This window comes from Pseudorasbora parva, chromosome 1 (assembly GCF_024679245.1).
Source record: "Pseudorasbora parva isolate DD20220531a chromosome 1, ASM2467924v1, whole genome shotgun sequence".
Classification (NCBI taxonomy): Eukaryota; Metazoa; Chordata; class Actinopteri; order Cypriniformes; family Gobionidae; genus Pseudorasbora; species Pseudorasbora parva.
The window spans coordinates 20,650,326-20,673,993 of record NC_090172.1 but is presented as its reverse complement, the minus strand read 5'-3'; the positions used below and the strand labels follow the sequence as shown (position 1 = coordinate 20,673,993).

Sequence of the window (23,668 nt, the reverse complement as noted above, 5' to 3'; positions counted from 1 at the left end):
TGTGCTAAATATACGCATTACATGAGAACGAGTTGATAAAAATAGGGGTACAAGCAGTGGGAAGAACAAAACATTGCAAAGCAAAGCAGATTAGTAATTTCTGATCAATTTTGAGCTACTGTGATAGAACATGTTTTCATTCATCAAAAAACAATGACAGAAAAATATGAAATTTGTTGGAGATTAAATTGTTATTTCTCCCTGAGAACTATGTTTTGAACAATGTGTTTTCTATTTTTTGGTGTATCTTGTTTACTGACTTATTGATATTGTATATCATTTTGATCACTTTGTTTATGATTTGAGAGCAGTGTTTGATTTTGAACAGTTAAAACTGTTTTGAGGTGAAAGTTTCATTTTGCCAAGAGAGTCAGAGGTTTTATAAATAGTGCTTGAAGATGAGGTTTTGTGTTTAATGTTTTCAGGACTGTAAAAACTGTAAGATAGCATTCAGTGCTAAAAAAAAAAAAGCATTTTATTGTTTTGTTTTTTACATTATGTAAATCCTTTCAATAGACATTGAAGCACTGTAATATGGGACCAGCTTAACTTTTCCAGCTAAAAAGGCCTGTTTGCATTGGACTTGCTATCCAATTTTGTTGAGTCAGACTGCTGGAGCTTTCAGAATGTTCATTGATTATCGTGTTGTTGTTTGGCTGTACTCTGCCAGTCCTTTGGTCCCTGATTATAGCAGCAGGGTGGTGAAAATTAGGGCAACACCAATAGAAGTTGCATGCTGATTAGTAGACACTAGATTCAGAGCTGCAATGCACTAATTGTAGGGAGAGTCCCTCTAGTGCAACTCTGGCTCAAGATGTCTTGCTTTAATGGTGCCCTAGAATGAAAAATTGAATTAACCATGGCATAGTTGAATAACAAGAGTTCAGTACATGGACATCACATACAGTGAGCCAACTGTGACGCAATCACTGGGGATCATTAATATGTACACCCCCAACATTTGTATACGGCAGCGCATCCGCGAGGAAAGCGAAAATGGCAGATCATGGAAATAGATGTTATGTTCCAGGCTGTGCAGGGGACGTGGGGACTTTTCATACCCTTCCCACTTAACAAAATTGTTAACAGACATGTTTATCTATAACCGGATACCACAACAATTTAATTAAAAGTTGTTAATTTGCTCAGCCCATTTCACCAACAACAGTTTTTCTAACCTGGACAATAGCAGGCTTCACTCAGTGTCTGATACTGGAGAAGCGGCAATTCAAACTATATCCCTGCGAGCAATAAGTAGTGATTTTATCCACTTATTGACTGTCTAACCAATTTCTGATTAAACTGGAAGTTTCTTAGTGAGACAACATTAACGATAATATCCCCTGTGTTGTCTAGTCCAACGCAAGATGCTAGTAAAGTAACAATAGGAAACTCCAAGTAGTATACATCAGTATGAAATTGTTTTAAGTCAATATTATTTCCTGCCAGTGTTGTCATACAAATCTACAAAATACAACCGAAGATACATATGGCAATACCTTTTGTCGGATTTAATTATAATTTAGCCTATAGGCTATTTTAATCAACAACAGGAGCTTACTATGTTAGTTTACTTACAGATCGCTCACTCGATCCTTCGAGCTAACCACTTAAGCTCCACCACTTAAGCTGAAACAGTAGTAATTTGACAAGGCATCATCAATTTATTTAAAAAACAAAAAACAAAAAAAACAGTTAGCTAACTTACTGTACTGTACAAACAACATATTTGTGCAATAAGGTTGCCCAGTTCGATATTTAGAGTTTGTGATTCAAAGTGAAAAATGCTACTGTAACAAGGTTTGTGTATGGGTTGCAAGGAAGAAGACGGGGTCGGCGAGACTGGGACTGCATACTTTTATTTATCACACTTTTTCCAAACATAAACAACGCACAAGGGTGCTTCTCTTTCAAATCCTCAAAACTCAGTAGGCAACATTCCTCTGCTCATCAGCTTCAGCTCATTCAATGCTCTTTCACAGGCTCAGTGTATAGTGACAGTAGTAGCAGCAGTATTCCCAGTCCTGGTCTCTCTCTCCCTCCTCTGTCTCTGCTGCCGTTTAAAAGCCATCTCTCTGCGCCAATTACTGCAATCAGACACAGGTGTTAGTCATTTGCACTTGACCTACTTTCTCCCCGCTCGGTCCTGCTCCCTCTCTCCCGCTACAGACCTCGCAGAACCAGGCCCCCTCCGCCACATACCCCCACCGCCCGACTCATGCCGGGGAACCATCTAGATATCTGCACCCGCCCAATCGCACACTTCTTTGGGTTTGCCATGAGCCCCACCCTTCTCAGCGACTTCAGGACAGCCCGCAAGTGCTGCATATGCCGCTGCCAATCCGTACTGTAGATGAGTATATCATCCAAGTACGCAGCGGCATATGCAGCTTGAGGCTAGAGAATTCTGTCCATTAGTCGCTGGAAGGTTGCAGGATCCCTGAACAAGCCGAAAAGAAGCGTGACAAATTGGTGTAATCCAAACAGCCGGGTGAAAGCGGTTTTCTCTTTGGACATTGGAGACAAGGGGATCTGCCAATTACCCTTTGTTAAGTCCACTGTCAAATAAAAGCGAGCGGTCCCTAGCCAATCAAGCAGCTCGTCAATCCTTGGCATTGGGTACGCATCAAATTTCGACACCGCGTTCACCTTTCTGTAGTCCACACAGAACCGGAACGAGCCGTCAGGTTTTGGAACCAAAACTATTGGGCTCGCCCAATCGCTGTTGGACTCCTCTATTACCCTCATATCCATCATTGCGTCTAATTCTGGCTAAACTACTTTTTTCTTGTGTTCTGGCAGACGGTATGGCCGGCTGCGAATAACCACGCCCGGCTTGTTTTCAACGTGGTGCTAGGGGCGAGAACACGTCCACAAAATATGCTTGTAAAACTCTTACGTGGTTGAGCTGCGAGGGTGAGAGGTGATTTCATTCTTACCCGCAGAAGGTCCGTCCTCCCAAGCCTCTCTAAGGACATCCAGCACCCCCCGTGGCTGGCGGCCATAGAGAAGCTCGAAGGGGGAAAAACCCGTGGAGTCTTCCGAGACCTCGCGTACAGCAAACAACAGAGGTTCTAGCCATTTATCCCAATTTTTGGCGTCCTTGTGAACGAACTTACGATTCATGGTTTTCAACATGCGATTAAAACGTTCCACCAGCCCGTCTGTTTGTGGGTGATAGACGCTGGTGCGAATCGATTTAATGCCCAATAATTTGTATAATTCGCGGATCGTCCGTGACATGAACGCTGTGCCTTGGTCGGTGAGAATCTCTTTCGGCATTCCCACCCGGGAGATTAGGGAAAACAGCGTGCTTGCCACACTTTTCGCCGAAATAGTGTGGAGCGGCACTGCTTCCGGATATCGCGTTGCATAGTCTACCAACACTAATGCAAAGCAATGCCCGCGTGCAGACCGTTCTAATGGCCCAATTCGTTCGAAGGGGACCTGCATCAGTGGTAATGGGCACAATGGTGCTTTTGGGGTGGCCGGTGGATTCACCAACTGACATTCACGACAAGACACGCACCACCTGCGCACATTCTCATGAATGCGCGGCCAAAAGAACCGGGCCATGAGACGGTTAAGTGTAGCTTGGTGTCCTAAATGTCCCCCATAAGATTAGAATGAGCTGCCTGGAATAGCAATTCCCGACGGCTTTTTGGTACTAATAACTGGGTTGTATCTTCTTTTGTCTGGGTGTCTTGGGTCACCCGATACATCCTATCATTTATCACTGCAAAATACGGATAAGAGCGAGGCTGGTCATGGTGAAGGAGGTGGCCGTCGATGGAGTGGACCTGCGAAAACGCATTTTTTAGTGATTCATCCTGGGACTGTTCCAGGGGAAAATCATCGCGATCTGTGAGAACAGGCATCTCCAGATCGCTCGATTCCGCTGGAACAGCTTCCCGGGGTCCCGAATCCACCTCTCCCACCTGAGCAACCGTCTCTTTCCGCTGCACACTTTTCCCCCAAGAGGCATCCGCACATAAGTGCCCCAACAATTAATTAAACGCTGGCCAATTGGTACCCAGGATCAACGAATGCTGGAGGTGTGGGTTAACTGCAACCTCAACAATATGTTTTTGTCCCCGAAATTGATTATCCACCAGCACCAACGGATAGTTCACCACTTCCCCGTGCACACACCTCACCGTAACCGTGCAGCTGTTACCCAATGCCTTAGAGTGAATCAGGCTTTGGTGAATAGAGGTCTGGTTACAACCAGAATCCACCAAAGCCTGATACGTACCCCCCTTCATACTCACGGGTATTAGGTACAATCCAGCCTGATCGGTGGCAATCCAGGCTTCCCCGCCGCCCTAGTGGCTGGAAGCAGGTCCGCCGATTGATGCAGAGAGAGTGCGGGAGCGGAACATAAGTCTGCCGCGGTGGCCCCTCCTCTCGGCGCCAGACCCCATGGTCTCGCTGGCTCCGCCCATCCTCCATCTCGGGGCCGGTTTGGGCGGCATCCTCCGCGGGACCTGGGAAATGGGATCGGTTTATAGGGAGGAGGGTTCGGGGAAGAAGAAGAGAGAGAGCGAGAGAGAGGCAGATGGGAGGGGTTCGCCGACCCCGTGGCACGCCACCAGCTGATCCTCCGCCAACTGGATGGCCTGGTTCAGCGAACGTCGGGCGGTAGCACTGGACCAACTGCGCGGTCTTTCGGGGAAGCCGCACGGTGAACTGCTCCAGCACCACTCGGTCGATGATATCCTCGACGTCGCTTCCATCGGCCATCAGCCACTTGCGGCAGGAGTCCCAGAGCTGGTGCGCTAACGCGAAGGGCCGGCCGGAATCGTCGAGGGTGAGGGTTCTGAACTGCTGACGATGCTGTTCTGGGCTCCGGCCGACCCGTTGTAGAATGGCGTGCTTCAGATCTTCGTACACCAGGAGATTCTGGACTGGCAGTTGGTGGGCGGCTACCTGCACCTCCCCGGAAAGCAATGGCAGAAGCCGCATCGGCCAGTCCGACTGGGGCCATCCCCAGGACTCAGCGGACCTCTTGAAGAGGTCGATGAATGCCTCCGGATCCTCAGGTCCCATCTTCGAGAAGTGGAGAACGGCGGCCGAGTCGGTGGTAGAAGGGGGGTTGGCCCGAATCTCCCGGTTCATCCAGCTCCGGAACAGCTCCCGGTCTTCATGCTGGGCCTGAAGGAGGGCTTCAAAGCGTTTCTGTTGCTCCTCCCTCACAGACAGCAGATCTTGGTGATGTTCCTGGTGAAGACCAGCGAGCGATTGAACAATGTCCGCAAGCGGGCGTCTTCGGCGGGGTCTGCATGGCGGTGGCGATCTTCTTCGTTCCCGGGTTTTGGCACCAGTGTAACAAGGTTTGTGTATGGGTTGGAAGGAAGAAGACGGGGTCGGCGAGACTGGGACGGCACACTTTTATTTATCACACTTTTTCCAAACATAAACAACGCACAAGGGCGCTTCTCTTTCAAATCCTCAATTCGGTAGGCAACGTTCCTCTGCTTATCAGCTTCAGCTCATTCAATGCTCTTTCACAGGCTCAGTGTATAGTGACAGTAGTAGCAGCAGCAGTCCCAGTCCTGGTCTCTTTCTCCCTCCTCTGTCTTTGCTGCCGTTTAAAAGCCGTCTCTGCGCCAATTACTGCAATCAGACACAGGTGTTAGTCATTTGCACTTGACCTACTTTCTCCCCGCTCGGTCCTGCTCCTTCTCTCCCGCTACAGACCTCGCGGAACCACGCCCCCTCCGCCACAGCTACAAACAAAGTTGTGACTGCTGACGATATGAGTTTACGTGTAAAGTTAATGTTACATGTTAATAAAGACTAAACTTACCACTCAAAAGCATCCATTTCCAATCTCAAAACAATTGGTTGTTTCTCAAAATCTTCATCAGAAACAGGATCAAACATAAGGTCTCTCCATGATTGACAGTATACGGTAGACGTGTTTCTGTCATTGAAAGGAGCTGGGCAGTGAAACAGCCAATCAGAGCTGAACTCCACATTAATATTGCCTGTTTGTATTGTACATTACATTACTATGTACATTACATTGTAAATTAATATTGCTCAACATTGCCTGTTTTTGGCTTCCAAACAAGGCAAAAACAGACCATTACATCAGAGAGAATTTTTTACAGAGAACATTTCTGGGGTTATAAATGGACCTCTTAAACCGTATCTGGATAATTTTAACCCTTAAATAAGTCACATACCCCATATGTGTACTCTATATGTGTATATGTATACCCTATTTAAATCAGAGAACAATTTAAAATATTTTTTCAACTAATTCTAGGGTATCTTACAGTTAAAACAGAAGGACTGAGATTAGCAATCCAGACTCAGCGCTGATAGAACTGAAGTCACATTAGCAATCCTGGACAGATAATTCATAATTATTACACTACCAGCTAACTGAGAATAGAGCTCATGAGAATGAAAGGTGTCATCAAAGGAATGTCCAGCTAGACATTCTTTGATCGAGGAAATGCTTATTGCTTATAGTCTCTTGACTAATTGATAGCCAGTAGTTGGGCCACAAAATAAACACAGCTTATTCTGGTTAAATCAAACAGCCACTCTGACAGGAAGAGACTGATATGCAATTTTTCTGTTATTTATTTTAATATATTTGAATATATTTAATATATTTGTAATTTATCCCTGTGGTGGCAAAGCTGAATTTTCAGGACCTATTATGACAGTCTTTAGTGTTGCATGATCCTTTAAAAATCATTCTAATACATACTGTGATATATTTTTAAGTATTCTTTTATGAAAAGAAAGTCAAAATGCAGAGCATTTATTACAAATAAAACATGTTTTGTGAAATTATAATTGTCACTTTTCAATTTAATAAAATGTGTGTGTATATATATATTTATACTTTTGAATGATAGTTTGCGACAATTATGGTAAAACATTAATAGACACATGATAAACAATGATAACGTAAAAAAGTTTAAGTAAATACAATGCAGTCTAAATAAACAGAAGAATAAACTAGTTTAAGACTTAATTAAAGAAAATGTGTTAAATTAATCTGTGATCAGAAATCCAAAAATAATAGTGTTTTTAAGGGCTTGGGCTTTGCCCCTTAATACCAAGAAAGGAACTCCTAATGCTGCCGCATACCAAGATATTTTGGACAATTTTATGCTCCCAATTTTGTGGGAACAGTTTGGGGATGTCCTTATTATTGATATAATCTGCAGCCCCAAACTTTATTTATCTGTATTTATCGTAAGGGCCTTTTCATTTTTATCATTTGTATTTTATATGTTTCTGTAGTGTTCAAACCTTTCTTTTCTTTCTTTTATTTGTGTGAACTGCTGTGCTTAAACAACAAAAAAAGTTTAGTAGACCTGAAATTAAAACAAAGTAAGCACTTAAATCAAGTATTACTGACCCTTTCATTTTGGATAATATATATGACAATCAGTATATACGTGCTAACAGATATGAGAAATGTGTTCATAGATAGCTTGAAATTAACCAATTTAAAACAAAAACAACTATTCTCTTAATTATATAATATGAGGCTTGTTGCATGAAGCTAGCTAGCTGCACAAACTCTGAGTTTCAGAGTAGGTTTAGAGTTGACAAATCCAGATAAATCCAACCTGGTTTAGATCAAGTTCAACTGTTTCTCAAAGCTTCTCTGTTAACTCAGGTTTAATCCAGAGTTTGTGATTAACTCTGAAGCGTATGCACCTGAAAGTGTGACACGTGCTGCAAACAGCCAATCACAATGTCTCTTTGATTCACTTCTCTTCTGAAGATTGAGAGATCGTTTTGAAAATTACTATGAAACTAAATGTGTTTACAAAGCAGGAATAAACACTGCTGCTGCAGAGGCGAGAGTTTGAGAAGGCAGCTTAAAGAATATCTGACTATATCAATGCATGATGTGAATCAAAGAAATATGCCTAATAATTATAGGTTCACAAAGAGCTCAAATGAACACACGTTGTTTAAAAGAATTATGAATGCATGTATTATATTTATATATACAAATGTAATATATTTACTATTTGGCTACTTGTTATTAAAATAATATTTAAATGAACATATTATTTGAATTCAAAGTGATTGTAATTCATATAATATAAATTAAAAGATGCACAATTTTATCTCAAAAGTTTTTTTCATCATAAACTTCCTTAATTTGTCTCTAACCCAGAGGTTAGCCATGTAGTGTCAGTTACTATGGTGATAAACACTGATAAAAACCAACCCACCTTTTTGAGCCCAAAAAACAGAGTTTGCTCAAACTAATCTCGAACTTACCTGGGTAACAACTGAAACCAGCTTTGTGCAACAGGCCACTGTATGAAACCACCAAGAGGTATCTTTTCAGCAACTATATCCTCTAAGCACGCCAGATAGAAGTCCGGTCTTTTTTCTGTTTATGGACATAACATGCACTCAAAGACAGATGACCTCAAAATGATATTTCCCGCAAAATCCGTTCTTACAGCTCCAATTATAAATGGATTTTATAAGCTTACCATTCCCATTCGGATAAGCTAAGAAAAAGGAATTTGTTTCTAGCACTTACGGTTCTAAGTTATGACCAAAAATACAAATCACCATGTTATAGTGCCACCTAGTGTTGGACATGTGTGTGTCTGTGTGCCTGAATAGTGTGCACGATTGGGACCATCCTGCTATGTTTGGGGTCTATATGATTTACGGTCTCTGATGCCTGCACACTTTTAGAGCAAAAAAATAAAGAACAAAAAAATCAGTACAAACACAATAGGGTTTCAGCACCTTTAGTAATCATTGTGTTGATGTTTATTTTGAGGAAAGTGATGGTGATTATATTGTTTTCTTTTTCTGCCCCCAGTTATCGCATGTACAGAAAGAGTCAAACTACGGGCTTCCCCTCTCTCATCACTATCTTCTCAGCTCCCAACTACTTAGATGTCTACAATAACAAAGGTATTGTGCACACATATCTTGGAATGGTGCGTGTATGACTAGATGGCAGGTTGGATGTCCAGATGTGACCTGCAGTGTTCCTGCTGAGCTGCTACAAGATGGGCAGACCCAGTTAATCAGTGTGATGGTTGTGGCCAGTTAAGACAGAGGCATCAAAGTATTGCAAAAAAAACATTTTAGGGGGTTGTTTTCCAGTTCCAATTGCAACCCAAACAAAAATAAAAATGAAGTCATAAAAATAAAAATTATAATCAGTAGCGGTTTAACCCCTACTGAACTTTTCTTGTAGGACACAAAATTAGAACTTCACAGCAACTTGAGGGGAATTTATACCTTGGCGATCAGCACCAATTAATTAAAATAAACTTAACTGGGTTTCACTTTATTTTTTAAGGTATCCTTTTTAAAGTGCAATGATACATTTAGTACTGAGTAATATTCATTATATGTACAAGGTAATTATTACTCCTGTAAGTGCATGTAGCATATGTAACAAAGACACTAAAATAAATTGTTACCCTAATCTAAAAATACAGACTTCAAAATGTACACCCATAAATAAACATCTTAAATATTACTTTTAACTAGAGCTGTCAAAAGATTTAAATTTGTAATTAATTGCACACTTTTAAGTATACACATTTATCTTGATTAACACTTCGTCATCATTTGATATATCTAGCAAACTAAACCAAAGGGTGATTCTCACAAAACAGTATTTCTGCAAGCCTTTTTAAAGGTAAATTTAGGACTTTCCAAAAAAGGACACTTGGAGATTCAAAATGGTCATCAAAAAAAACAATAAATATAAGGAGCCCATATAATTCATACATGTATGCACACCAAAACCCATAGAGAAAAGAAAAAAAAACCCTGAAAAAACTGGTTTGCTTTACCCAGCCGAGAAATGTATTTTGCGTATCAGCTGGCCATACAGTGATTGGGATGTTTTGATGTTCGGTCTGTATTTTACACAGTGTGATGTGTGAGGGCTTGCGCTCTACAGAAACAATCACAGAATTTGAAAGAGCTTACGTTTTAAAGTAAAACGCACTGGAATGAATAATAATAAATCACTCAAAATGCGAAGTGAGTCTCTATTCTCTCTTCCTGGTTTTCTTTATATTAGCGCTATTTTAGACAGATTGTTTGAATTAATTAGCTTACTTTAGCAGCTTAAAATGAACTAATCACAAACAGAGAATGGAAATCGGGTTAAAGGGTTATAAAAGAAAGTCTAAGATCATCTAACTGTGACATAAATTGTTACTTACTAAGATAAGACAATTTCACATGCTTCAGTATTTGCGTTAAATTATTTTAAAGGGTTTTGAATTAATTGCATGCTTTAAATTATTAACTCTTTTCCTGCCAGCGTTTTTTTTTTTTTAAAGTTGCCAGCCACCGCCAGGGTTTTTGACCATTTTCACAAAAATTAAATAGCCCATAGAATATTTAGTTTTATGAGCATGTAATAAAATATTCTCTCACAAATAATGGAAAATTCCGTGTTTTTGGTGGGGAAACAGTTAAAGTTGACAGCCCTAATTTTAACTTATCTCTTTAAAATCTTCAGTGTAATATAAGGGTTACACAACAATGATTTCATAAATTCTTGTTTTGTAGTTTTGTGTTGTTTTCAAAAACATACCCTTTGGAACCCCTTTTCGAAAGTTATAATTTTCAGGCCCCACTGTTGTGTAAATGAAGGGCCAAAAACACAAAAAGTGTTCTGTATTTATTTGAAAATGGTGTTGTGTAAGCAGCCTCTTAACACAAATTTAACACAAATAATTAAGAAATATTTCTTGGCCTGTCCTCATCCCTGACAACAATGGCACTGGCAGCAAAAAATATATATATGTGAGGAAAATAAGTATTTAAACACCCTGCTATTTTGCAAGTTCTCCCACTTGCAAATCATGGAGGGTCTGAAATTGTCATCGTAGGTGCATGTCCACTGTGAGAGACATAATCTAAAAAAATATCCAGAAATCACAATATATGATTTTTGAACTATTTATTTGTATGATTCAGCTGCAAATAATTATTTGAACACCTGTCTATCAGCTAGAATACTGACCCTCAAAGACCTGTTATTCTGCCTTTAAAATGTCCACCTCCTCTCCATTTATTATCCTAAATTAGGTGCACCTGTTTGAGGTCGTTAGCTGCATAAAGACACCTGTAGACACCTAATAACATGCCAAGACCAAAGAGCTGTCCAAAGACACTAGAGACAAAATTTTACACCTCCACAAGGCTGTAAAGGGCTATGGGGAAATTGTCAAGCAGCTTGGTGAAAAAAGGTCCACTGTTGGAACAATCATTTGAAAATGGAAGAAGCTAAACATGACTGTCAATTTCCCTCGGACTGGGGCTCCATGCAAGATCTCACCTTGTGGGGTCTAAATGATCCTAGAAAGGTGAGATATCAGCCCAGAACTACATGGGAGGAGCTGGTCAATGACCTGAAAAGAGCTGGGACCACCGTTTCCAAGGTTACTGTTGGTAATACACTAAGACGTCATGGTTTGAAATCATGCATGGCACAGACGGTTCCCCTGCTTAAACCAGCACATGTCTAGGCCCCATCTTAAGTTTGCCAATGACCATTTGGATGATCCAGAGGTGTCATGGGAGGAAGTCATGTGGTCAGATGAGACCAAAATAGAACTTTTTGGTCGTAATTCCACTAAACGTGTTTGGAGGAAGAAGAATGATGAGTACCATCCCAAGAACACCATCCCTACTGTGAAGCATGGGGGTAGTAGCATCATGCTTTGGGGGTGTTTTTCTGCACATAGGACAGGGCGACTTCACTGTATTAAGGAGAGGATGACCGGGGCCATGTATTGCGAGATTTTGGGGAACAACCTCCTTTCCTCAGTTAAAGCATTGAAGATGGGTCGAGGCTGGGTCTTCCAACATGACAATGCCCCGAAGCACACAGCCAGGATAACCAAAGAGTGGCTCTGTATGAAGTATATCAAGGTTCTGTTGTGGCCTAGCCAGTCTCCAGTCCTAAACCCAATATAGAATATTTGGAGGGAGCTAAAACTCTGTGTTTCTATATAATATACTATACATGCAGTTGACTTTTCCGCATGAGAACCTCTTTTAGCATCGGACCAGCTCTCAGCACCTTAGCAACAATAAGACAAAAAAGGATAATCCTATTAAGTCATCCGTTAACAGAGTGTGCATACTTAACTCCAACTAAAGTTTAAATAAAGGTCATACAGTATACAGAACTCAGAAACAGACAGTTTAAATAAAACAAAATTAACTCAACAATTGTGGGGCTTCAAGGATCCTCCACAGTTAGAACTGTCAGAGAAAAAGAGTGAGTGAGGGGTTGATTTTGTCAGGCTGCACTTTTGTCCATTTGCAGATACTGAAAAGGGTGAAGATGGATCACCCAGGACATTGCAGGGTATAATATCTCACTGAGTAGAAAACCCACATAGGCACAACGACCTATGAAAATGTTTGTTGTCTGTTGTCATCATCAGTTTTTTTTCCTCTCTTGCCTGTAGGTTTCATTTTACATCCTCCTGAAAATGTTCACGTGCTCTAAACAAACAGTTATTTTCAAATGGTTATTTTGCAAAATTCTGAACATTTTAGTCTGCTACATAAAGAGAAAAATAATAACAGTTAGAAATCTATGAATGTAGATTTGTCATTTAGATGGATTCATGGTAATTAAAGGTATAGTTTTTATCCAAAAAGTATCCAATAATGTACTCACCCTCAAGTCATAGGTGTATTTGACATTCTTCTTTCAGACGAATACAATCAAAAGACTTAAACTCTGCAGATCCTGTACAGGGTCCGAAATGACGACATCAAGTATGTGCTTTAAATTAAAAATGTCTGTGAAGGAGGTCTCTGACCTCATATGTGGTACCATTAAAAAGCTTAGAATGTCTACTTTCTGGAGATATCACTTCACTTTGGCATTGGTTTTACACAAAGTAACTGACAGTGTAGACCGTGATCTAAATACAAAATGTTGGTGTCATTTTACATGAAACTCTTTGATGTTACATAAAACACTGCTATAAGTGTTAAACATTTAAGTATGTTGTCTGAGCTGTAAAAACTTATAAATAAAGGTTTCCTGTAAAATGACACCAAAATTGTGTATTTAGACCACTGTATGTGGGTATGGGAAACTTTTCAATTTGGGTAGGTCAAAAGCAGGCAGAAATCCTCCAATATATATCCAATAAATATCCATATTTAACATGTTATAAAGTAAAATATCTATGCCATCGATTCACATCAGGAGGCCTTTATTCACCTCCCAGAACCATGTGGATTACTTTTATAATAGATGGATATACTTTTTTGAGCTTAAACTTTTGGGTCATTGTGGTAATTTTCATTTTTCGATGAACTATCCCTTTAAAATCAATGTGAATTCCTGTTTGCAACCCATTTTACTTACATAATATAACATATTTCAAGTGAAAAGGATATTCAACCACGAAAAAAATGTAGGCAGTACTTTATCCATCAGGAATAGATTGGCTTGGGAAAAGTGGGTGTTACATACTAGAATTAAGTGAGTAACAGGCCTGGGGGTAAATTATGCAACATACCCGGGTAAGTTTACTCAAATGATCTTATCTCTTATCAAAGAACAGACTATTTTAAGCTCAATCCATCTATCTTTTTAAATGTATATATTTAGGATCAAACAAACAATATATTTCTTGTTAACAATAATAAACAATATATTTAGTGGCAGTATGAACTAACAATGTAAATCGGCATTAAACAAAAGACGAAAGAAGTAGTAGGCCTCTATTCACCCCCGGAGGTGTATGGATTACTTTTATGATTCACTTTTTTGTGTTTCAAAATCTCGTCCTCAATTCACTACCATTATAAAGCTTGGAAGAGTCAGGACATTTTTTTTTTAAACCACAAATTATTCAGACACCAGATATAATCTTTCACTAGTGGGTACAGGACACTCTAGTTTGTTTATGTAAGTGAGGATAGAAAAATAAATTAAACTGTGATGTATTATACCCAGAAATTCTTCATACGGTGGACTACCATTAAAACTGATATAAATTGGGGACCAAAATTATGTTGTTACACTTTGATCTGAGCATGTTTTGCTTGTGTTTTTCTTTCATTGCTAATGCAACCTTTTATACCACAGACTGAACAAAATTAAGCATTGCTTGGTAATTGGTTGACGAAAATTGGTATTATCTAATTGTGTACTTAAATTTAACAGCTGAAAGTTGATCGGTTGATTGTAATCCATTGCATACCTTTCTATCAAAGTTATCAGACATTTTCTAGATGAATTTGTTCTAACTGACAGACTGACACAGTTTAACTAGTTCAGTAGTTCTTGTCACATTTTATTACACTTTTCAAAACTATATAGTATAAACTGTGATTAATGTGAGAAAATATTGAAGGTGTCTGAATAAATGTTGGTTTTACTCTAACTCTGATTGTATTTGAAAGAAGAAAGTCATATACACCTAGGAGGGTGAGTTGATAAAGGGATCATTTAAATTTTTGGGTGAACTATACTTTTAATACTTTACCAAGGATGCATTACATGTGTCACTGTGCGTTCACACCGCCGGCGGCGAGAGCGTCAAGCTGGCCGGAAGTCATTCATTTTCAATGGGAGCCGGGCGGCGAGCTCCGGCGAGAGCGGCGCGGCGCGTCTTGGACGATTTGGGCGTCGAGGAGAGTTGAAATCAGCTCAACTTTATGGTAATGAGCTATGACGCGGTTCGGCGGCAACAGGCGGCAACCAGTCAGAATGTAGAAGTGCTCCGCTTGAGAGAAATCCAGAGAACGCAGGCCTGTAAACTTTGGTTCCGACCACATTAGTTCCCAAGCAATTTGTAGGAGAGATTGATCATTGCTGTGCGGGTTTCCCTATAATTTATGACAAGATCATTCATAGTGATGTGTAATTTGTTAAGAAGCAACACTATTTTATAGGCGCTAGAACGCTCGTTGTTCAGCGGGTGTGCAATTAATTCTTACTTTCACATTTAAACAATTTCATGAAGTTAATTTATACCCTACTTGTGGTCAGTATATCCATCAACATGCTTGTTTGATTTGCGGCCTCTTTAAATACAGTTTAAAAAAAGAAAAAACATTCGATCTACGTCAGAGCGGCAGCACGTCCACGGAGCTTTCTACAGCGTCGTTGTCAGGGCGGCAAGAGCGAATTTTGACGCTCTCGCCGGCGGCGGTGTGAACGCACGGTCAGAGGTAACAGTAAAGGAAATCTGTTTATCATATAAAGCAATCATGTCTTTTTCAAAAGACTTGGATTAAACCACTTGTTTCATATTGATTACTTTTAAGATTCTTTTTGAAGCTTTTTTTTGATGGAGTTGACTGTCAGTAGTATACAATAATTTCTTAGGTTTCATTAAAAAATCTCTTAATTTGTGTTTTAAATACGAATGTTAAAGGGTTACTTCAGTGATTAGCATATGGCTTTGTATCAGTAGAAACCCTGGAGTATATTCAAATGATTGTGCTTTCCCCCCTCATATCCCCCTGAGACAAGAGATGTATGCATTTTATTTCTGGAAAATTTCCTCCTATGATGCAAATTGATGATATTTGCATCATCGGAGGAATGTTTGGCCAAAGGCTAAAGGCTACAGCCAGCAGAGGGAGCCATTTCTGCATGTTTTGAACCTGCGCATGGGGGATGGAGAATTACTCTAGCTACAGGCACTCATTTAAACTGAACTATGGTGAGCAATGTAAGTCTTTTAACTTCTCAAATAATTTTCTATGAAAGTTAAGCTTGCAAATGCATGAACTGAAACGCACTAGGCTGAACTCGCATTCTCAATGTATGCCGCGAGTGTAGTCGCGATTACTCTGCTCTACTCATGAGAGCTCATTCAGCTCATTTGTCTCACTCCTGCAGTTTGTGCTCAGTGCTGTGATACTCGCGCGGTGACTCACTTATTATATTGAACAGACACGTTCAGTTTTTAATTGTAGTGTCTTCTCCAACTCAGTCACAGTAATCAAGTTGGTGGCTTTGGGAATGGCCTCACAGGGCAGTGAAGCATTCTGGGCATTGTTGTCTTTCATCCCCATGAGACAAAAGTCAATGTTCTGTCTTTTCTCAGTCTAGAAGGCACCAAATTCAAAAATAATTTCACATTTCTACTATATTGATGACCCAGTTTAAATACAGATGCATCTTCTCAGCACTGAAGTACCCCTTTAAGTTTAATGGCATACTTCTGGTCTTGCTCTCTGGAATAGCCACCAGATTTACTATTTGACTTTGTTAACATTATCAAATAGCTTGCATGGCTTGAGTTACATCAGCAGAAAAGGAAAGTCATTTCACATGATGAATAAATTGTACAAAGACATTTTAGAATGATCCTTCACAATACGACCAGGTGTGTGGACAATTTTTTATTTTATTTTTTTGAAAAAAATATTTTTATTCTTGGCTCTCTCCTTGTTATATTTACTCCATTCACATTAATATTTAACCAGTTAAACATATAATCCAGGCTTTGCCAATTCATGGCTAATGAGCTTAAATTAGCTTGTTGTGTATCACGCAGAGAGGATAAAGAATTACTCCCCGTCTTAATAAAAGTAAAAAGTGAATAAATGTTAATGACATAATGCCATTACAAGGATTTTCAGTAGGCAATACTCTTCAGTGTCATGATCTTTCAGAAATTATAACGAATCAGAAATTCTTTAAATCTTATTAACCTCAAATACAGTAGTGTGTACATTTTGTGCTTATTTTTCAGCTACATCAGATGTTTTTAAGAGAATTATAAGCTAAAATATGTGCATTTCAGTGTTGTAGCTGCGTTTTTGGTCTGCTTTTCCTCTCCGAAGGCTAGTTGGACCAGCAAAACTTAATTATCCCTTAAAGTCTGAATTAAACAGATGTGTGTGGAGGAGGGCTGAAGATCGAACCTCTTTATACACCAAATTAAGTCTGGACACGAGCGTGTGAGGAGATTGATGGTGAGGAGAAATTGACTGGTGCTGTAACTCTAGCCTTGTGGGGGGAAGCCCTGGATATCCATCACTCTCAAAGGGTTGCCAGATGAGCCACCAGCTGTCCATCATGCCCTGACCATGAGCATAACAGCCCTGACTGTGCAAATATTCAGTAATGCAACCCCTGACAAGGTCCAAAAAACTTCAGCACACAAATGACAGTCAGCTCTTCACTGGTCTGGCAAGGTTTTCAAGTGTTGTTGAACACATAACTGTTGTTTGGGTCTCATAAGCAGAAAGCAGCAGGGTAATGCACTGTAAAACCCAACAAGTTACGGTAACTCAAACCATTTGAGGAAACCGATTGCTTCAAACCAATTAAGTTTTAAAACCATTAAGTATGAGTACTGAAAACTCATATACATTGAGTTAAATTAACTCATATTTTAGTGTTGTTTAAGTGTTAAAACTTATATTTTAGTGTTGTGTTGATCAATTATTAAGAGTAAACTGAACTTAAAGATTTTAAGTTAATTTTATTAATTCAGTTTGAATTCAGGTAACAAATCTAACTAAGTCTTAACAACTACATGGTTACTTAAATGGTTTTAGGAAACAGATTGCGGCAAATGGTTTAAGTTCATCAAACTCAAAGTGATTAAGTTACATAAGACTAAGCACAAGCTAACATTGGTACAAAATGAAGACAGAACAGGAGGGTATTTTTAAGTAATTTATTGAAATATAACATTTACATCATAAATACAGTATGCCATATGTTCACAAATATAACTAGACAAAAAATATTAGACTTTTTCACCAAATAAAACAGCACAAACATGTTTAAAAAAGTCATAACATTTAAATAACAAAACATATAAAATAAAAAAAATTATGTAAAAAGGTACGTTTCCTCAAAAAGCAAAAGCACTGTATGATCTTTAATGTACTCTAAGTGTATTGCACTGACCGAAGACTTGGCAGACATCACCACCTCATCTTTAAAGACAATCAAAGCATCCAGTGGGTTTAAAGGTAACGTTCCCTCTTCCTCCTCAACAGTAAGGATGGTGACTGTTGGCTTCTGCACCTGGTCAAGCTCCTTTTTCTATATGCATTGGAAAAAAAGTTTGTATGTCACCACATATAAAAATAACCCTTGTCAGGGCAAACACCATATTTCAATTTTCATAAATAAAAAAAAACGTTGTTATAAGGAACGGATTATTGTTGATTTAATTGGGCGTGTGCTTATTTAAAACCCTGTAGTTCAATTTTGTAAAGATGTTAAGTTGTTTGTCAGCAAGGTTTAATTGGGGGAAAAACATTTTCAGGGGTGTATCAGCCGAATGTTCTAGACCTTGAATTGAATGACGAATTGAATTGAATTGAATTCAAGCGATAATGCACATTGCAAAACATTTGTTTTTCATGTCAGTATGTCATAAATAGAAAGAAGCAACAGTTTACTGTCAAAGATTTGTCGCTCACATCACGCCGCATCCAGTGTAGACAACATAACGGACTATAAGGGGCTCTTTTGTCCTGTCGCGCTGCTCACATCCGGTGTAGACAAGGTGAAACAAGACAGATTTGATTAACAAATTTTAAATGGATAATGGCAAGACATCCTTGGTGTAAATTACGTTCTTCTTTCAGATTAATATAATCAGAGCGGTATTAATAAATGTCCTGGTTAATCCAAGCATTATAATGGCAGTAAATGGCTGTCCAAAATTTGAAGCCAAAAAAGTGCATCTATTCATTATAAAAGTAATCCACATGACTCTGGAGGGTTAATAAAGTACTTCCGAAGTGAATCGATGGGTTTATATAAGAAAAATATCCATATTTAACTCGTTATAAAATAAGAAAATAACTAGTTTCCGGCGCAACGATGACGTCGGATATAGCGTAAAAAAGCATAACAGCCACGGCGTTGACGGCGGACGCAGCGTAAAAAACATAAATGATGTGACGATGATGTCGGGCGTTGCACAAGCGTTTTTATTCACGAGAGGATATTTTTCTTACACAAACCCATCGATTTAATTCAGAAGGCCTTTATTGTTCCCCCGGAGCCGTGTGGAGCACTTTTAAAATGGATGGATGCACTTTTTTGGGCTACAAATTTTGGGCTGCCATTCACTGCCATTATAAAGCTTGGACGAGCCAGGACACGTATTAATATAACTCTGATTGTATTCGTCTGAAAGAAGAATGTCATTTACACCAAGGAGGACTTGAGGGGGGGAGTAAATCAGGGTGAACGATTCCTTTAAGCTTGAGCTGAGATTGGTTTATTATGTGTCAAATAAGCTTTTGCTGTGCTCAATGTATATGCTAATGAAAGCTTAAATTAAACGTTTTGAAGACTAGATTTTCAATGGACAGATTAATAAAATTCTTATGTGTTTGGAACAATATGAGGGTTGGTAATTTATGAATCATGACTGAATTTGTATTGGCAAGTGGACTATACATTTAAGACAACTTGAATGATCAACTATCAGTCACTGTAACCACACCATGCATTTATGCTGGTGGCAGCTGAAAGGTTAACATGTTTCTAAATAAATGTAATGTAGTTTTGACATGTGTCCTACCTTGTGTCTTGAAAACATCTCCTGACTCTTCCTTTTAAATAGTAACAGACCTGCCAGGATCGTAGTTTTTTTTTATGATTCATGACAAGACTTCTTTCAACCACTGCAAATCTAGCATTGCCAATTACCTTACACCTTTACAAACCCAAGGCAACTTCAGGATAACTGCCAGTGAAAATATAATACACGAAATGTTTCTGTTTATATTAGGAAAGCCGACTATAACAACAACTTTCAAGACTTGACCAGTATTCTCCTGAAGCAATACAACATGACTTTGAATGATAGACAGACTGGACTTTGGACTTTAAGCCTTTTTAAAAAATCATATTGCTTCAGAAGACTTACAAGTTGTGCTAAAAGACATTTATGGTCATAATTACGTTTGCAAAAATAGCAATTCATTCAAAAATTAAAATTGAAGAACAAACTTATATTTGTATGAACATTATGTAACTGTTCATAACGTTATCATTTGCATTTTGCACAGTAACGTTACAAAATTCCATTGATTTGTTCAATGTTAATTCTAACTTACTTACTCATAGAATTGTAGCCACGTTGCTGCCATTGCACCTTCGTCTTTGCTCTGAAAAGATTTAAAAGCATGGCAACAATGTGTTAGTGTGAGTTTCAAATGAGAAAACGTCATGAGAAACAAATAACAGTTTAAAATTTTATCTAACGTTAGCAAAACAGGATCTAAAATGCTCCTCAAGTCACTTTGTTCACCCCGGAGCTTCAGCTGCTTTAGTCAAATTAACTAGCATCACATATGATAGAGGAAACTCGAATTCGATTAACAATACATTTAAAACGGTTGTAATATAAGGAATGCGTGAGTTTGCATTAACGTTACCTTTTGCTTTAACGTAAGTTAGTTAACGTCACTGTGGCACGAGACGAGAGACATGGAAAGATGGCCAACTGTCTCAAAAGCCAGCGTTTATCTGTCCGACTGTGAGAAAGCACAAACATATATTTTTTAATTCCCCGCTGACAAACTGCAGTGTAAAACAGCATAATTAACTCCAAACGTGTACATTACCGTTGATAACACTGGTGCAATAGCGCATTTGCTCCTAATGTTAGATTGTTTGCTGGCTAACTTTACACACAACATTACTGAGCTGGTTAATCTTCGGATAAACATAAAAGAGGTACGAAAATAACACTGAAAACGTTCAAACATGAGCGAAATATGAATAAATAAGTTTGAAACGCTTACCTTTTGTTTTTCTTGACTGTAGCGCGAGCCGTCCTGCTGTGACTGGACTGAAGGAGGGAAAATGGTGCGGTTTTTGTTACCTCGGAAACTCACTGGGATGATACTTTGACATGACTAAATGTAATGACTTTAAAAGAGCTTAATGTAAGACTGTAGGCTTAATATGAGGTAGATTAATGTATATACTATTGTTTATTTATTTATTTTATCAGCTTTTAGTTATTTAATTGGCCATAGATGTAAAATACTAGATTAAATAAATATCTGTAACTTAAACCATTAGAGTTAAAAAGTTTTAGTAACTTATTTAGATTGAGGTTTGCTTACAATAATACATTTTTGAGTTAACATCACACATATTTGTTAAGTTGAATTAACTTTTTTGGTAACATTAAGTAAAATGAACTTATTTCATTTAGTGAATTTCACGGTTAGGTTTTACAGTGTGGACACTGGCTCTGCTGGTCCACTGAGCTTATTCTGAGTATTGATAAAAATACAGGGGGTTCCTTGATCTGTTGATGACACAGTCCTGACAAGTCCAAATAAGAAATTTTGCAGATTAATTCCTTGATCATGTTTTGTTGAAATTGGCAGATGTATGATATTGAAGGAATCTGTAGGGGAATGTGATCCCAATGTCATGATTCTGTATTTCATGATTTTGATTTCATTACTATTGCTTAAAGCATTTATCATTGTATGGGTCATCTAAAATGACAAGATTAGCAGTCAGTGCTGCAGATGGGGTCATGGATCACTGGTTAAACTTGTGTGTGGGTCTGGAAAGTTTTGGGACAGCAGGGTCTTTTGTGACTTCATAGGAATAAAGGGAAAGATAAAGTGAAGATGCCATATGAAAGAAAGGAGAACTCGTTCTGATTTCCTCCTCGTTCTGATTGTGGCTCACCAGTGATTTCCCTTATAGGAATATATGTATATATGAATATATTTTTTTTAATGTAGCTATGCAGTGATCTAACTGATTGGTGTTTAAAGTCATGCTGATTGTATAAGTAAGAAGTTTGAAGTAGAGCCTAAATGGTTTCTCTATTTCCCTTAAAATTTAAATGAATTATACTACTTGTGTTTATTAACAGATTTGCTAAAAAGTATTTATCCTAAAAAATAGACATACGTCTCAATGCAGGACAATAAAAGTGAATTGTAAAAACACTATGGTGATTTAAAGGGTGCATAAACAACATTGGTTTGTGATTGAAAATATAGAGTGACATCTAGTGGTAGTGGACTACATGTCTAAATTCCTTTACTTTGACTTTCCCCTTTTCCTCTTCCCTTTTAGCTTATTCTATGGAAACATGAAAAATGAAGTATGTGTTGTTTAGAGGAAAGTTAGGTGTTTCTCTCTTTCTCTGTCAGGCACAACCTCTGCGGTTTCTGTGGGTGGACTTTAAGGTTAGCTTTTCAAAAGCATTTATGGTGTGGACCTAATTATAGACTGATGAACGATCATATTTTATGTAAGCAATGTTGCATTTTCTGAAAACACATATCCTGCTAAGATGTATGGGCAGTAGACTGAGTGGCATTTAAGATGTGTTTATGTTCAGTGTACAATATGTTTAGGTCTTTTACGTCTGGTATTTTACATGTTATTGACACCCACTAGCCATTCCATGTCTGACAACCTGCTATTCTCAAACACCACTAAGAAGATGGGATAGGAAAGACCCCCCTGTGATTTGTAATGTGTGGTGTCATATTTCGACAGATCAAGAGCATGCGCACATTGGTTGTCACAGGAGTAAGCCACTTCCTGGAAGTTTTCATAAAAATAGATAAAAATGGGAGCTAAAAAGTCAAGTTCATCTTCTTGTTTTTCAAATTATTTGTGGAGATCTTTATCTTAAGCTTAACTCTTCGCTTAAGAAAATACTGTGGCTGTGCCTTCAAGCAGTGATGATAATAAAATGGTACTTTTGGGTCCCAAGACATGATGGGTAAAGAAAAAAAAGTAATTGTTGTGTCATTTCCAATTAAGCTGTTAATTTTGTTTTGTTTTTTAAATCTTAAAATATTGTTTAATTATATCTATTTAAGAAAGAGACCTCATGTAGCGTTTGACAGAATCAACTGTATCATTTACACCACTTTGCCATACTCTTTTTTTTTTATGCTTTCCCTTCTTCTTGTACCTATCTTCCTTATACAGCTGCTGTGCTGAAATATGAGAATAATGTCATGAATATTCGACAGTTTAATTGTTCTCCTCATCCTTACTGGCTACCTAACTTCATGGATGTCTTCACTTGGTCTTTGCCCTTCGTTGGGGAGAAAGGTAAACCATTTTTTTTCAACAGTTTTTGTGGCATAAAATCTTCAATAAGTACTGCAGACAAACTCTCTCTCTCTCTCCTCTCTCTCTCTCTCTCTCTCTCTCTCTCTCTCTCTCTCTCTCTCTCTCTCTCTCTCTCTCTCTCTCTCTCTCTCTCTCTCTCTTTCTCTCTCTCTCTCTCTCTCTCTCTCTCTCTCTCTCTCTCTCTCTCTCTCTCTCTCTCTCTCTCTCTCTCTCTCTCTCTCTCTCTCTCTCTCTCTCTCTCTCTCTCTCTCTCCCTTCCTGTAGTGACTGAGATGCTGGTAAATGTCTTGAGCATCTGCTCCAATGATGAGCTGTCCACTGAAGATGAGATAGATGGTAAGAAATCAAGCATACGCAAGAACACGCATCATTCAGCTTCTATGAAGCATTACAATACATTTGAAAGTAAAGTGTATGGTTGATTTCACAAGGGGGCGCCCTCCATCTTTTTAACCTCAAAATAAATCTGGAATATTACTGGACCTTTAGAGTTATTTAGGATCCTGCTGATCTTACAACTCAAAATGACCTGATTATTGTATCATCTCCATATTGAAGAGAAGGTTTGTCTGTGAGTGAGGC

The 23,668-nt window shown here is 38.7% G+C and overlaps 1 protein-coding gene and 1 long non-coding RNA gene across 5 annotated transcripts in view; one reads left to right on the top strand and one right to left on the bottom strand.

Annotated features, from left to right (window-relative positions):
• Positions 1-23,668, top strand: part of LOC137060852 (protein phosphatase 3 catalytic subunit alpha) — a 186,235-nt gene that overhangs the window by 145,836 nt on the left and 16,731 nt on the right. For all 3 annotated transcript variants that reach the window (XM_067432462.1, XM_067432460.1, XM_067432461.1), the window contains exons 8-10: positions 8,831-8,925; positions 22,940-23,065; positions 23,351-23,422. In XM_067432462.1, the coding sequence (XP_067288563.1) occupies positions 8,831-8,925; positions 22,940-23,065; positions 23,351-23,422 (293 nt within the window). The remainder of the gene's footprint in view (positions 1-8,830; positions 8,926-22,939; positions 23,066-23,350; positions 23,423-23,668) is intronic.
• LOC137061238 (uncharacterized) lies at positions 17,588-22,916 on the bottom strand. Of its 2 annotated transcripts, none has more exons than XR_010901178.1 (3): positions 20,395-22,916; positions 20,078-20,124; positions 17,588-18,037 (listed from the first exon to the last, which is right to left on the bottom strand). It is a non-coding gene; the product is annotated as an uncharacterized lncRNA (long non-coding RNA). The 2 variants fall into 2 exon arrangements; XR_010901179.1 differs by lacking the exon at positions 17,588-18,037 and adding an exon at positions 19,536-19,585.